Source organism: Schistocerca gregaria, chromosome 7 (assembly GCF_023897955.1).
Source record: "Schistocerca gregaria isolate iqSchGreg1 chromosome 7, iqSchGreg1.2, whole genome shotgun sequence".
In the NCBI taxonomy this organism is placed as follows: Eukaryota; Metazoa; Arthropoda; class Insecta; order Orthoptera; family Acrididae; genus Schistocerca; species Schistocerca gregaria.
Genome location: NC_064926.1, coordinates 327,580,710 through 327,596,857, shown reverse-complemented (window position 1 = coordinate 327,596,857; position 16,148 = coordinate 327,580,710). Strand labels below are relative to the sequence as shown.

The window sequence follows — 16,148 nt, the reverse complement described above, 5'->3', positions numbered from 1 at the left end:
CACATTAAAGTCGTGAGGTACCTACAGAGACGTACTGTATAATCTTGTCTTCGCTGGTCCTATTGGAGTGATACGTAGGGGGTTAAGTATATGCCAGGTTCTTCACAGAGCAGTGTTTCTTCAAGACTAGTATCTAGGCTTTCGTGGGATACCGCTAAAAATATTTGTTTTATGGACATTAGGCAATGGTCCAAGACAATTCTTTGCCTAACGTTTCGTCTTCCAATGTTGAAGTCATCATCGAAGGCTTGTACGACTCAGAAAGCAGTTATAGTTTCATACGTGCTCAGGAAAGCGAACTGTTTGTGTGTACTCGCGCAACGCCACCACCATTGCGTGGATACATATAAATAATTCGGCTTGCTGAACTTCTGTGAGACTAATTGCTTTCTGAGCCGTTAAAGCCCCCGATGTTGTCTTTAACATTGGAAGTCGAAACTTCAGGAAGAGACTTATTCCTTGGGCCATGGCCCAATGCCCAAAATAATAAATATCAGAAGAAAGGTAAATACCGACCGCGAAAGCGTATGACTTCATCCGCACTCTTCTCTGCATACACCACAAAGTCCCAAGAATGTTGAGATCTGTGGACTGTGGTGGCGAGAAGCGATGTGACAATTTATCCATGTGCTCAGAAAACCAGTGTTGCACGATGCAGCTGTGTGGACAGTGCCCGTCATCTTTGAACACATCACCTTGCAGAGTAACCATGGGGACCATGGAATACCACGATATGGCTGCCCAAATCACAACCGAATCCGTATCATGTCCCACCATCGGGACATAAATTAGGCCACACGTTGGAAACAGTGTGAAACAAGGAGAACTTTCCATCACTAATTGTCACTAGCAGCCACAACTCATCCCTAAATGAATGTGTGTAGGGACAGCGGAACCAGGTCAAGGAGGGTAGCTGCGTCATCGATAAAGAGACATGCATAGTGGTACACTAAAGATAAAGCAGGGAAGGAAGTTACCACCCTTGTACCAACTGGATCTGGTTTGAACGAAGAACAATGTCAACGAGTAATAAGACATTCTGCGTCAGTTTTTGGACGATGTCATACCTGAAATGGAGAAAAGAACAGACTAAGAAGCCAATGATAAAACACCTAAACACTGGGGATCATCCACCAATTACACAACGCTCATTTAGAATACCGACAGCTAAACGACAGATAATCGGGAGGAACGAATCCTCACAAGCGACTTCTAATCAAGCTGCGGGCCTATGGGGTATCGTCTCAGTTGTGACTGGATTCGTGATTTCCTGTCAGGAAGGTCGCAGTTCGTAGTAATAGACAAAAATCATCGAGTAAAACTGAAGTGATATCAGGTGTTCCCCAGGGAAGCGTTCTGGGACCTCTGCTGTTCCTGATCTATATAAATGACCTGGGTGACAATCTGAGCAGTTCTCTTAGGTTGTTCGCAGATGATCCTGAAATTTACCGTTTAGTAAGGTCATCCGAAGACCAGTATCAGTTGGAAAGCGATTTAGAAAAGATTGCTGTATGGTGTGGCAGGTGGCAGTTGACGCTAAATAACGAAAAGTGTGAGGTGATCCACATGAGTTCCAAAAGAAATCCGTTGGGGTTCGATTACTCGATAAATAGTACAATTCTCGAGGCTGTCAATTCAACTAAGTACCTGGGTGTAAAAATTAGGAACAACTTCAGTTGGAAAGACCACATAGATAATATTGTGGGCAAGGCGAGCCAAAGGTTGCGCTTCATTGGCAGGACACTTAGAAGATGCGACAAGTCCACTAAAGTGACAGCTTACACTACACTCGTTGTCCTCTGTTAGGATATTGCTGCGCGGTGTGGGATCCTTACCAGGTGGGATTGACGGAGGACATCGAAAGAGTGCAAAAAAAGGGCAGCTCGTGTTGTATTATCACGTAACAGGGGAGAGAGTGTGGCAGATATGATCCGCGAGTTGGGATGGAAGTCATTAAAGCAAAGACGTTTTTCGTCGTCCCGAGATCTATTTACGAAATTTACGTGATCAACTTTCCCTTCCGAATGCGAAAATATTTTGTTGAGCCCAACCTACATAGGTAGGAATGATAATCAAAATAAAATAAGAGAAATCAGAGCTCGAACAGAAAGGTTAAGGTGTTCGTTTTTCCCGAGCGCTGTTCTGGAGTGGAATGGTAGAGAGATAGTATGATTTTGGTTCGATGAACCCTCTGCCAAGCACTTAAATGTGAATTGCAGAGTAATCATGTAGATGGAGAAGATACTGCAAGAAGACATTGAACCTTCAGAGAGCTACTGATCCTCTCTGATGATTCTTATGAAGAAGGACGGCATATGGCATTTCAGCGTCAGTTACCGATGACTGAACAAAATCACAAAGGCTATGGAGATAAAGACAGGCTACTAACACACACAGGTTGATAAGGGTGACAGAAGACTTCCTTCGTAAGTCCTGAGAGCCTCTATGGGTTCATTCGCCATTTGGACTATAACTCCCAGCCACCTTTGAATGTAAATCTGCTTCGTAAATGGACGACATGTCCCTGTTATCTGCATGACAGGGTCATTTTTCCGAAGCCATTTGAAGAAGATCTAATACGTGAGCACCATGTTCTACATTCAGACTAAGTCTCGCCTGAACCCGAAAAAGGGCCTTTTTTTTGTCGCCCGCGGAATAAAACTCTTGCGGCATTTAATCTATTCTGATCCAGAGAAAATTACAGTGGTCACAGATTTTCCAACTCTTTGTCTCATTCGTGAGATGAGAAATTTTCTCCGAATGTGCTCATACTAGCGGCAATTTGTAAAGGCATCTCCCTCGAAACAACTACCGCAGACAGACGCCAAAATTTCCTGGAACGCGGTGCACGATAGATCTTACCTTGTCCTTACGGAGGCCGTAACATCTTCTCCCGTTCCAGCACTGTATGACAAGAATGCCGAGACAGAACTTCACACTGAGGCTAGCGGTTTTGGGATAGGGGCAGGTCTAGCGTAAAATTAGGAAGGTGCCGAAAAGGTGATGGATTTTGCTTCCAGAGTTCTCTCCAGGTCCGAGAAGAACTACTCAACAACTGAAAAAAGTGCCCTGTAGTTGTCTGGCCCATCAAAAAGTTCCAGCTGTAGTTACTTGTCAAGACATTCACTGTTGTGATAGATCACCACTCTCATGCCGGCTCACTGGCCCTGAAGGATCCGCCAGGTCGACTGGCGAGATATGAACTTAGGCTTCTAGAGTGACGTCACAGTGGTGTACAAAAGCGGACGCAAACACATGGACGCTGACTGCATTTCACGGAGTCCTTTAGCAAAAAACAGCAACAGACGAAATCTCAGCCATTGTAGCATTAAATGACACTGCTGCAGAACAGAGGGAAGATCCAATACTGCTGAAAGCCATAGAAGCCTTGAAGAAAGAGGAACCGACCCAAGGATGATGTCACCAAACTGGAACTGAACTACTGGGGATGTTCCTTGAGTCGACAAATGGGAATCGATGGATAGTAGTCTGTACTGACATCCTCACTCGCTATGCTTTCGACTAAGCTGTGCCAAGTGCTGATGCTCGAAAAATTACAATGTTCTTTGTAGAAGATATTTTCACGCATAGTGCATCCCATGTCATGCTCTATGATCGTGAAAAAATTTCCCCGTCGTGAATAGTATGAGGTAATTTAGCATTGCGACATCTCCCACAGTATAAATGCCTACCATACACAGACGTATGGCCTCATAGAATCTTTAATAAGATGTTGCAGATATGTTCTCACAGTATGTCGATGTCGAATAGGGAGATTAGAATACACTTCTGCCACTCATGACATTGAAATACAACACAGTGGTCAACACACTACATACTTCATACAGCTCTTTCCGCTCCACGGTCACAAGGTTGTGACGACGGTCGATATACTGTTTGTGTCTCAAACTGGACAATACCCAGAATGACTATGTGAAACACCTCACTGGAGAATCCAGACAGCATCCTGGCCCTCATTGCTCAAGAGAAAGACCGAGAGCACTATAACGCCAAGCACTGGCGGGTGAGATACAGGCCGGGAGATTTGGTATGTATCTTCATGTGTGTGTGTGTGTGTGTGTGTGTGTGTGTGTGTGTGTGTGTGTGTGTGTGTGTGTAGACAATGGGACTTCGGAGAAAGTTACTAAAGCACTAGGCTGGGCCTTTATCACATGCTGGACGTCACATTTCAAATCGAAGATTATTACCCTTCCTCGAGAAGACATCGCGATTTCTGGTGCCATCAGTGTGGTGCCGTGATTATCATCACTGCGGAGGGTCTCCGTTTCAGACAGATCACAGAAAATATTTGTAATTAAGTATTAATGATTTCTGGGAGGTTCTTGAAACATTTTACGTCAGTGGTTCTACAAATTTACTAGCTTTCTGGAATATTCGATATTTATATATATAACTGCACTTTCCATCTAGATCAGATCTGTTCTGGTTGTACACTGGTGTGCTTAATAAACAATACTCAGTGATGTATTTATTGGCAATCCAGCTTTCGGATTTGGACTTGAGTGTGGTCTTAAAAGAACCAGGAAACACTGCATACACTCAGAATGAGTAAAAATTTTCAGCCATCAAACATCTTCGATCCCAGAATACGAAGGGAGAGTTGGAAATGCTCACAGCGCCTCTGTGACTTCAGGCAATTAAGTCTGTAATTGCCACTCAACGCAGATGGACTTGGAAGCCGTGTACTCAGAATTACATACCGCCAAGTTAAGCGCAAATGTACGGGATGAACGTCATTCTAAGCAGTTCATAGCGTCTTCGTAACTGCGTGGTGAATCGAAAATGTGCCTCAGACTAAAGATACGGCAGCTTAATTTGCTTTTCATTGCAGCTGTTCTCTAACAGTCATTTCCTTGCATAGCATCTTCAGAAATGTGCATTAACGACATGTGTTTGTTGTAATTTTTGAAAGATACGGAATCGCGGGTGGCGCACAGCACTCTACATGAATGCCACTTCTGGCATGAATGCTTGTCAGCTGAGCAGATGCATCCGTTTTAGAATATTACGATCTTAAGGTTTCTGTCTGTCAATTTTCAATTCCTTCCAACTATGGCAAAGTATGATAATAAGTAAAAATTCCAAGTTGCAGCTCCAAGTCTATGCTAAACTGTAGCTTTCCCTGCAGCTGGGTAAGTCTGTTCAAAGGTCGGAAGAAGGCAATGGCATACCACCTAAAACAGTACGTTGCCTATTAAAGTAATCTGGTATTAGAATCAGCCCACAGATTGGCAACAGTTTTGCCTCCTATGATGATAAAAACGTTGGATCGTTTGCAATACGAACTATTTCAGCATCATCTTTATTTTGAGTCACAGACATAGTGGCCATATACACAGTAATTCCGTATCTTCTACGACCGATCAATTAATGGTGTTTCTCTGCGATTACAGTTTACAATCTGCAGCCCAGTCTAAAACATTCTACTCCTCTAACCTCCTGAAACCAAATTTGTCTGCAAGGTTGAAGGTACTCTGTTATAGATGATACCGTAACACTTATGGAACTGTTTGCACAAATGTTTCCATGAAATGTATTTTTCGTGAAGGCCGTAGCTCTACTTTTCGTTGCTCATGTTACCACATTGTAACTATTCAACAATATTTGATTAACGAAGACAGCCAGATTGTATGCATGATATTGTCTTGAAGTAAAATATTCCTATGAACTGCTGATCTCCATTTTACGATGCCTTTCACATAAATGTTAAGAACTACTGATATGAAGCAACATTACTGTACTCTAACATTCATTGCCTCCCATTTAGAAAATTGTGTCTACAACTTCTCTTGTTACAAACTGTGACATAAAATAAAAGATCATTCATTGGTTCTAAATAAATCGTTCTGTTCATTTTTCGTATGAACATGGCATGTCGTTCCTTCTTGTACCTTCCGCCATGCACTTCCTCGCTTGAACTGATAAGCTTCCACAATGAAAATGTAGACAACTCTGTCTTCCTCAGTCGGTGAAGCAGAGAAAAGTTCTGAACTTCAAGTAGCAGCTGGTAAGTTGAGTGGCGGAGGTCATGGCTGTAACGCCGAAAGTGAAAAATATTTCTCTTCTCTGTCTATCTTTCTCTCACTCTCTCCCGCTTTCTGTCTCTACCAGCATATATGCTATCGTGTTGGATGATTCAACAGATTTAGATGTCCTCTTGCAACACCATATCACAGAGTTACTAAATTCACTGTATGTCGATTCTATGCATCAAAACTGATTACAAAAAACTGGTAACGAATAGGAGTTCAGTTTAGTTTCGTCACCTTGTCTCAAAATTTACGCAAAGCACATTCCCTGATCCCTGAAACAAAAGAAAAAAAATATATCTCATGTGACAGTTTTGTACCAGTCACCAAAGATGGATTAAAATTGACTTGGAATGGTGACCTAGAAACAATGCCCATGTTTCAGTTTGTGTAATAGCAATTAATTCGTGCGTAGACGACCTCATTACAATACTCGTTTACTCACCATTTTTGCGTCCATTCTGATTGGTTGCTTCCACGTAAAATCACTGCTGGCCAAATGAACACTATCTAGCACACGAAGGCCTCTTGCTCTTTCGAAGTTTTCTTTCTGTCCTCCCAGTCAAATTCAGACGTTTCCAACCAAACCAATCGGCGTCGTCCCAATTACCATATCGGCCTCGTTATTACCCTTGTTTAGAAACGTTGTACAGCGCGATGACTTCTGAGGCAACAATGATGAAAGCCACAGTCAGTCACGTGAGTTTTGATTGTCGTAACAACAAAATCATGCAATAAGTGTTAGCTTCTCGTCAGAGACTGGGTAGAAAGAACAGCAAGGATACCGTTTCTAGCAATTATATGTAGCAAACTTCATCCTTCCCTTTCCAGCTGCGAACAGTGAGTGCTTTGTGTGTGTGTCGCCTTTTCTGTAGAATTACTTTAATGTGTTGAATATGGGCCTTTGCACAGTGTAGTGTAGTCGTTTTTAATAATGTTCTTGCTATTAATGTCTTCTGTATTTGATAGTTTTTTTCCTACTCTAAGTTATGGTACAGCTTGTGGCTGAATTTTAGTATTTTTAAATCCGCTTCAATTTTAGTTGGTTTTGGGGCATTAGGTGGTCAGCAAATGTGTGGGGAGATGTCACTCAGACTTCTGAGATGTTCTAAATATCTTGAAAGTTTCTGCATATTTTCACCATGTATAATGGTTGACAAGAGGTGCATGTAAGTTCATATATTGCATTTTCCAATATCCTACCAACGGACTAAAGTCTGCCTATGACTAAACCTCTGTGCTCATTCCATTCTGTATTACCACAAACACACTGAGGTATCCATATTAACTGACTAATCCCAGTAGTCACTAATAGTGTAGTCTAGATACTACTTTCCTCGTTTTGCAAAGTGCATAATTTCACGTTATGCACATTTTAAGCACGTTGTCAATCTTTTCACAACTTTAAAGCATCTGACTGAATATTTGTGCAGCTATTTTCGAACAATATGTCATTGCAGATAACAGTATTATATGTGAAAAGGGTGGGGTTGCTATTAATATTGTCTGCCCAGTCATCAATATACACACATCAAAAAATGTTTTGCATCACCCTGGCTCCCAGAACTTGGGAAGGTAGACTTTGACTGTGGATATATATATATATATATATATATAGTATATATATATATATATATATATATATATAGTACCTTTGACTGCTCAGAGATGTCACTAAATCCGCCCAAAGATGTAAACAACCATGCATGAGCAACGCCTATTAGACGGAGGGGTCCGACAGCCGATCAGTTCATGTGATTCCATCAGGAAGGAGGTGCGCAGCTCGTGTTGTCTGTAGTTCAACCATGCCTAGACTGTCAATACCGCCGTTCGCATTGTTACTTTGTGCCAGGAAGTGATGTTCGAACAGGGAGGAGATACAGAGAGACAGGAAATGTCGATGACATGCCTCGCTCAGGCCGCCCAAGGGCTACTACTGCAGTGGATAACCGCTGCCTACGGATTATGGCTCGGATGAACCCTGACAACAACGCCACCATGTGGAATGATGCTTTTCGTTCAGCCACAGGACGTCGTGTTACGACTTAAACCACGACACCATGCAGTACAGTACCCATGGGCCCAACAACATGCCGAATGGACCGCTCAGGATTGGCATCACGTTATCTTCACCTATGAGCGTCGCATATACATTGAAACAGACAATCGTCGGAGACGTGTTTGGAGGCAACCCAGTAAGATTGAACGCCTTAGACACACTGTCCAGCGAATGCAGCAAGGTAAAGGTTCCCTGCTGTTTTAGGGTGGCATTATTTGCGGCCGGCGTACGCCACTGGTGGCCATGGAAGGTGCCGCAACGGCTGTACGATACGTGAATGCCATCCTGCGACTGATAGTGCAACCATATTGGCGAGGTATTCGTCTTCGTGGAGGACAATTCGTGCGCCCATCGAGCATATCTTGTGGATGACTTCCTTCAGCATAACGACATCGCTCGACTAGAGTGGCCTGCATGTTCTCCAGACATGAACCCTATCGAACATGCGTGGGATATATTCAAATGGACAGTTTATGGACGAGGTGACCCACCAACCAATCTGAGGGATCTACGCCGAATCACCGTTGAGGAGTGAGACAATCTGGACCAATAGTGCCTTGATGAACTTGTGGATAGTATGCCACGACGAATACAGGCATGCATCAATGCAAGAGGATGTGCTACTGGGTATTAGGGGTACCAGTGTGTACAGCAATCTGGACCACCACCTCTGAAGGTCTCGCTGTTTGGTGGTACAACATGCAATGTCTGGTTTTCATGAGCAATAAAAAGGGTGGGAATGATGTTTATGAAGATCTCTATTCCAATTTTTTGTACAGGTTTCAGACTCTCGGATCTGAGGTGATGCAAAACGTTTTTTGATGTGTGTATAACATGAGCAGCAATGGTCTCAATACACTTCTCTTTAGAGTACTCTCTATCCAAGATAATATGCTTCCTACCAAGAAACCTTCAATCCTGTCACAAATTTTGATACCAATATGAACTAAATTTTGGCAATTAGTGTTGTTATGATTCTGAGTGAAAGACTTCTTGCAAGTCTTTAAATTCTGCACCTACCTGACTGCCTCCGTCCATCGCATTTGGATTTCGCATGACCGATGTTTTCGTATTCCATACTGATATGTAACAAGTCATATTGTGCGAGATACCTCGTTACTTTTGAATTGGGAACATGTTCTAGGGTTCTGAAATGTATGGGAGTCCCACTGGCCCATGTAAGACCAATCCCTGACACTATGATCTGTATGACTCATCTCTACAGTGTTGTGGAAGCTTAACTAGTGTTGCACTCATGGATTAACACCTGAAAACTGAATTCAGTGCTTTTGTATAGTTATCCTCAATTTCTATTCTTTTATCACCCATGAGAGTCTGGACACTAGCTTTGGTGTTCCTGATAGCCTTTACATAGGCCTACTGACAGAATTTATGTTTGTGAGAGGCCTTTTGCTACAGTAACCACGATTCGATTTACTCATTTAATCTTCAGAATTCTTCTGTGGCACTACATTTCAAAAGCTTCTACTCTCTTTACGTCTTAAGTGTTGTTCATCCACGATTAACTTCCACACAAAAGCTTCCAGCAAATCTTTCCCAACTCACACATTTATATTTGATGATAACAAAATTTCTCTTTTTCAGAGATGCTTTCCTTGCCATAGCCAGTATGCATTCTATGTTCTCTCTGCTATGGACATAGTTATTTTGTTGCCCAAAAAGAAAAACTCATCTGCATTTAATATCTCTTTTCTTATCTAACTTCCTCAACATCATTTGATTTAAGACTATATTCCATTGCTGTTTCTTACTTTTGCTGATATTCTTGTTACCTCTTTTCAAGACACTATCCATTTTTTCCAACTGATCTTCCATGTTCTTTGCCTTCTCTGGCAGAATTACGTCGCCAGCAAACATTAAACTTTTTAATTCCTTTTTTCTGAACCTAAGTCTCCTTTCCAATTTTCTTCTTGGTCTCCTTCACAGCTTGCACAATGTACAGATTGAATAACACTGGGAATAAGCTACAACACTGTCTCACTCCTTTCTCAACTACTGATTCCCTTCCACGTTCTTTGACTTTTATAACTGCAGTCTAGTTTCTGTACAAGTTGCTAATAACTTTTTGCTTGTGTTTATCCCAAACAATTCCAGAATTCCAAAATTTGTATTTCAGTCAGTATTGTCAAAAGCTTTCTCTAAATCTACAGATGCTAAAATGTAGGTTTGTCTTTCTGCAGCCTATCTTCTTAGGTAATTCGTAGTGTCAGTACTACCTTGTGTGTTAATATGTTTCTCCAGAACTCTTAACTGAGCTTCACTGAGGTCAGCTTCTACCAGTTTTTCCAGTCTTTTGTAAATAATTCATGTCAGTATTTTGCATCTCCAACTTGTTAAACTGATTGTCCAATAATATTTACTCTTGTCTGTATCTGCTTTCATTAGAATAGGAAATATTACGTTCTTCTTGAGGTTGTTGGGCGTTTTTCTTGTGGCACGTTTTTAAGGGAATGACATCCATCCCAGGGGCCTTGTTTTGACTTGGGTCTTAAGAGATTTTTGTCAAATTCTTTCCCCAAACCATAATCTATTTTCTAAAATATTTCCTTTAGTTTTGTTTTTCTTATATAGAGCTACATATTCCTCCTTTCTTTGTGCAACCTTTCCATGCGAGTTCTTTAATATTCACACAGGTGTTTGTTTTTTCTTGAGGTCTTTGACTTTCCTATACGTTCATCCATCTTTCCCCTAGTTCTGATTCTACCGCCTTGCATTCTTTGTATTGCCATTCCTGATTTTCCACTTTGCATTTACGGCCAGTCTCATTTTTGGAGATTATTAGTCCATCCCTTTTGCCTGCGCATTTGCTGTTTACAACTTCTCCTTCCACCAGTTACATTACATATCTCTTATGTCAACCAATGGCCTCGATTAGGCGTTTCCTGTATGCCTATTTGATCTTTTGCTGACTTCACTATTTCATTTCTTGGGAGCTAACTACTCGCCTTCTGTTGTATTCTTTTTCTCTGTTTCAGTAAGTCCTTGCGTATCTACTTTATGCACAAGATAAGCAACCTTTTGCAATTAGATTCGCTCCTCATTTCTCAAGTTACTGCTCGACTCCTTTTTACACGTTTCCGGTAATAACTTACAGTAAGCTGTTGGAAACTTTTCGTAATTCCGCCACTGATTATGCAGCGTAAGTAGTAACAGCCCGACACAACATCTACATTCACAATCAATTTTCTATGTAAATGCTAAAGGCTTTTCCATTGCCATCCTGGTCTAAACAGCATCAAAGTACCATATCTTATGATTATGACAGGCTAGATAATCTGTTACTGTAATGGATCGTCTGATCCGTAGTAAAATCGTTTGCACGCTCGAGTATTGAAAGTAATTGAGTAACCAGAATTCCTTACGTATGTGTGTGTTCCTTGCATTTACGGAACATACGCCAGCAAAAGTACTGTCTTCTGAGGTTACTTAGCAAGCAGTCTAATAGCAATACTGCTGTCATATCAACGCAAGACGCAAGCCTAATAATTATACTGCAACTAACTCATGCAGCCGCCCCCCCCCCCCCCCCACACACACACGAGCGCTGTCAGAAGTAGTCGTACACTAATTAAAATTTTGTATATATATGGCCCTACTCTGAAGTTTGTGACTAGTGGCAAATGAAATGTACGACCAGGTCGTACACAACGAGGATGGACGAGCAGAATTAAAACTAAATGAAGTTGCTCACAAAATACGAAGACATAGAATAGAGAGGTATGAATGCGGACGGATACTCAAAAAAATACACTGGATTCAGCAAACGTTTTATGATTGTATCTTCTATACGTAACTACTCTTTTTAGCGTATTACGCGTAAGACTGACACCTCTCTTCATGATCTTCCATTCCTGAAGAAGTACCGGCATTCCGACAACTGGTTTTTGGCTTAATATGCTGCTCTCTCCGATGCCTGCTCTGTTCATCTAATAAAAAATTGCTGTCAATGCCACATTAGAGCCGTTAACTATGCGACAAAGTATTGTCTTGCAGGAAATGGGGGACGATTTACGCTCTTTTCGTGATAACTTACACGACATATACAAACAAACGACATGATTTCTCTTACAAAAGGTGGATAAAAATATCCTCAACTTGCTGTCTCTTTAACTTTGACCGAAGACTTTTAGTCAACCAAGAAAATCTTTAGCTCTTTGACTGTACACTGCACTATCGAAGTGCTTTCATCTTGCTTGATTACTCTGGAACTAGAACCCAGATGCATTGTTAATGTCCCTCGATTTTTGTCTTGAAAAATATATACAAAAATTAGTCAATGTTTCAGCGCCATGATGGATACACTTGGTATTAGGAGAATCAGAACTATAAATATACTATTAAGAGGGGTTGAGTAGCACTCCCCAGTCAATATGTCAGAGTAATACGGACGAAAATCCGTATGGAGCTTATGTAACTGTTACCTCTGCAGCGGACTGTTGAATTAACAAGTTGCACAAATCTGCTGACGCCTAAGTTGGTTTAATAGCGGCAGATAAATTCAAAAACCTGTAGTGAAATATCGATACCCCATTACAAATGAAAATCACTTTCGAAAGAAGCGTGAAGCAACCGCTGCAAAAGCACTCACATAATCCGTCAATCTCTTCAGACGTAGTTAACAATGAAAAACTTCACTGACAATGTAACCAGAAAACGTAGAAGGAAGCTGAAAGTTATGACACGCAGAATACCATGGCCACGGTGTGGAGGTAATATACAATGTGACACAAAAATCATGTCCCTTGTGACACAAAAGAATACACCAGAACTCCACCGACAAACTTTCAGAGGTTGTAGCATAGACCAAAACGAGAAAGAAGCTTAGTGAACATACCTTAAGAGCTATAAAAACTGTATCTTCGATATTGTGAAACAATTCTTTTCTACTGCAAGCTCTTTTGCCTTCCGAAACAAGATAAAAAATTGTTCAGTAAACATGTGTTCTAAAACGTGTACCTTACGTGCTACGAGAGCTCGTTCATCATTGCTACTGTGGCTCTCAAGGAACGCATTTTGGAGCCCTTGTTTGTTAGACCTTTTTTTTTTTTTCTTTGTCCGCACCACTACCTCTTAACATATGGAAAGCGAAGTGCATGCAATAGAAGAGATTTGTTTCGCAGTATCAATGATAAAGTAGGGAACATAGCTTTTAAGGCACACATTTCAGAGTACATGTTTACTTCGCTGCTTTCTGTTTTGGTCCATGCTACTATGTCGTAAATTGTCGATGGAGTACTGGTTTACCCAGTTCTTCCTACGGGGTATAACGTAGGAATCATCCTGTATTGTGCAGGATAGGGAAAAATCTGTCATGTTTGAGGTCCCTAAGAGCCCATGCATGTTGCTTCCTGTCACGGAGGGCAGTCGATCACGGACTCTTGTAGTCCCAGTACAATCCAAGTAGCCTAGTTACATCTACATTTCACCATGTTTCAAATTTGAGGTCAATGGTCAACTTCGGATGGTACGTTTTTCCGGTATGTGCTTTTCGAGTAACCCAATAATATTTTGTTTCCATAATTAATACCCTACGTGATCTCTCTCGGTAGGTCTCAATTGGAAGCGCACCGTGCGTGCCAATAACACTAACTGATTTACGGATGATCTCCCAGGAAGATATGTATTGTAATGAAAACAGAAACGAAGAATTTTATCGTCTTCTTTAAGGGGCAAACACTTAACAAAAAATGCTAGATGTAAGAGAATACCTTCCTAATAAAAATTTGGAACTATGAACCAAGAAAGTATCCAGTATTTTAAATTCTCAGAACTGAAAACTTTAGTCTGCATATCACGGCGTGACCGTGACTTCACGTATCCTGGAAGGAAGGCTGTGTATGAGATTTAACTGTCGTATCGGCAAGCACATTTTCTTAAGCGACAGAAATTAAGCCTATTTTCAGACAATCCACTTGATATTAAACACCACATTTTCTTAGTTGTGCATCTAAGAAAACACGCGACAATTTCTAGATACCTTGTGACCTATCCGTGATCACCAAGCTGAGAGCTACCACTGCGTACCCCTCTTCGTTTCTACCATTCTTCCACCATTCGTCATCACATCTCTGATCCTCTCATTCCTTCGACCTTTTTTTTTCCCTTCATTTCGAAGCGCGAAGCAAGAGCCCCTTGTTCTGCTGCGGCTGCCCGCCACCTTGTTCTATCGTGGCTCATCACGGCTGACCCGGAGCTTGTTGCTGGAGCCTGGGTGGGGAAGAGTGAGAGATGGAGAGAGGCGGCGGGGAGGAGAACGCAGCGGGAATGAGAGGAACAGCGTAAGCTAGAGTGGTAACTACTCGAGCTTGCAAGGAACAATTTAGTACAATGAGAACGAAATTTATTGTCAGTGTGTGAGCACAATATTTATTTATAATTCGGCAAATAAAGGTCAGTTCATTTTTATGAACATTCTTTCTGTAGCTAATCTTGACGTTATAAAAGAAAAAAAATATGTCCATGAAGAAACGTTTTCCTTCTTACTAACTTCACTACAGCTAACAGGCCCTCACGGAATGAATGAAGGAAAACATACACAATAACATGCGTAATGTATGTATGTAAACAAATGAAAACTCATGTGTTTATATTTCACACAATAATTACGTATTTTAAACACCGTCAAATGCTTTAAAATCAAAAAGTCTTAATGGCTGGGGTAAATGGATTGTTCAACAACCGAAGACACACACATCTTCTACAACAAGAAACAAAATTTCCTTTAAAAGAGGTAGTAAACAAAACATTGACTTACCGCGGCAGATGGGTGTCTAGCCGGGGCAGGATACATGATGAAACTGTGCACAAAATACACACACGGCTATATGCCAATTGAAGAAAACATCACCTCCACATATTACCACTTTCGGCAAAACCGCAGGTTGCTGAACCCACAACACCGCACACGAAATATTTTACTGTTGTCACACTTTTCCGTTACCAATAATACGAATTACTTGGATCACAATTACATTTCACAGCGCCAGTTAAAAATACACTCATTATTCTTTTCGTTTACTCCATTAGGTAGCCGATTTTCATTCAAATATATAGTTTTCGCACTCTTAACGCGCACAATCCATTGTTCCACTACCGCCACCGCCAGATACTTTGCTTGTAATGGCGTATATCCCACGTGGTATATTGGAGAGAAACGTCACATATTTCTCAGCCAATGATCAGCCAGAACTGCAGAAGCCCCGCCTGCTGGTGGAAGAGTGACAGGTCCCCTTCAACTCCGCGTGGAGCTGAGACCACAGACCATAAAGAGTCAGCCAGCACACTTCCACTACAGCTAATGATATCACTTATTGTACCTTTCACTACGTTAGTCGACGTTCAGTTATCTCTGGTTTCCATATAATTTGTGCAATTTGTTGCATATTTATTCAATAAAAATGTTGCTATAGGCTCTATTACAACTTAGTGGTGTTTTTATATGTGCGTTAATTACTTTTATTTTCACTAATGAAACAAAATGTAAAGTTAGTCTTTTCACTGATACCTATTGTCAGAATTTTTCGAGGAGTGGTATTGCTGAGCCGCTGAAACTCTTTGGGCTGAGCAGCCTGGCAGTATGGTGGAGACCTCTGGTGAGGGACGTCCGAACCAGGTGCAGACCATATTGTGTTTTTATTCCAGTTTATCCGTTACAGCTGCTGAGGAGAGCTGCAGCGGATAAAATTAGGGAATTAATTTGATTTGTGAACCTGGGCTGTGGAGTATGTCGGAAAATCAAGAAATGGACATCAAAAACTTTGTATTCAATGCAGCTAGGGATGGCAGATTACGGCGACTGAAGGTAATGTTCTGAAATGTACTTATGTTTTTAATCACACGACTGCCACTTTATCGGTTCCTAAATATTCTGTCGTCATTATCAGATCCCATTTTCCATGAATTTCTAAGCTGTTACTGTTTATAAGATTGTAATCACTGCATTTCTTAGATGTTGTTTTGTTCCTGTTTAACAGCACTTTAACGCATGCAAAACTAAACGTTAGTAGCAGACATTATAA

General features: G+C 41.2%; 2 protein-coding genes across 3 annotated transcripts in view; one reads left to right on the top strand and one right to left on the bottom strand.

Moving 5' to 3' along the window:
• The window catches only part of LOC126281352 (protein groucho), a 643,208-nt gene extending 627,814 nt beyond the window's left edge, over positions 1-15,394 (bottom strand). Inside the window, exon 1 of the mRNA XM_049980260.1 lies at positions 14,885-15,394. Coding sequence (XP_049836217.1) covers positions 14,885-14,920 — 36 coding nt within the window. The 5' untranslated portion in view covers positions 14,921-15,394. The remainder of the gene's footprint in view (positions 1-14,884) is intronic.
• A 283-nt stretch (positions 15,395-15,677) lies between these two features.
• Positions 15,678-16,148, top strand: part of LOC126281491 (protein fem-1 homolog CG6966) — a 142,492-nt gene continuing 142,021 nt past the window's right edge. The window contains exon 1 of one of the 2 annotated variants that reach the window (XR_007551277.1): positions 15,678-15,931. Coding sequence is in view for 1 of the 2 variants with exons in the window: in XM_049980493.1 (XP_049836450.1) it covers positions 15,854-15,931 (78 nt within the window). In the remaining variant the exon portion in view is untranslated. The remainder of the gene's footprint in view (positions 15,932-16,148) is intronic. The other variant, XM_049980493.1, reaches the window with a different exon arrangement.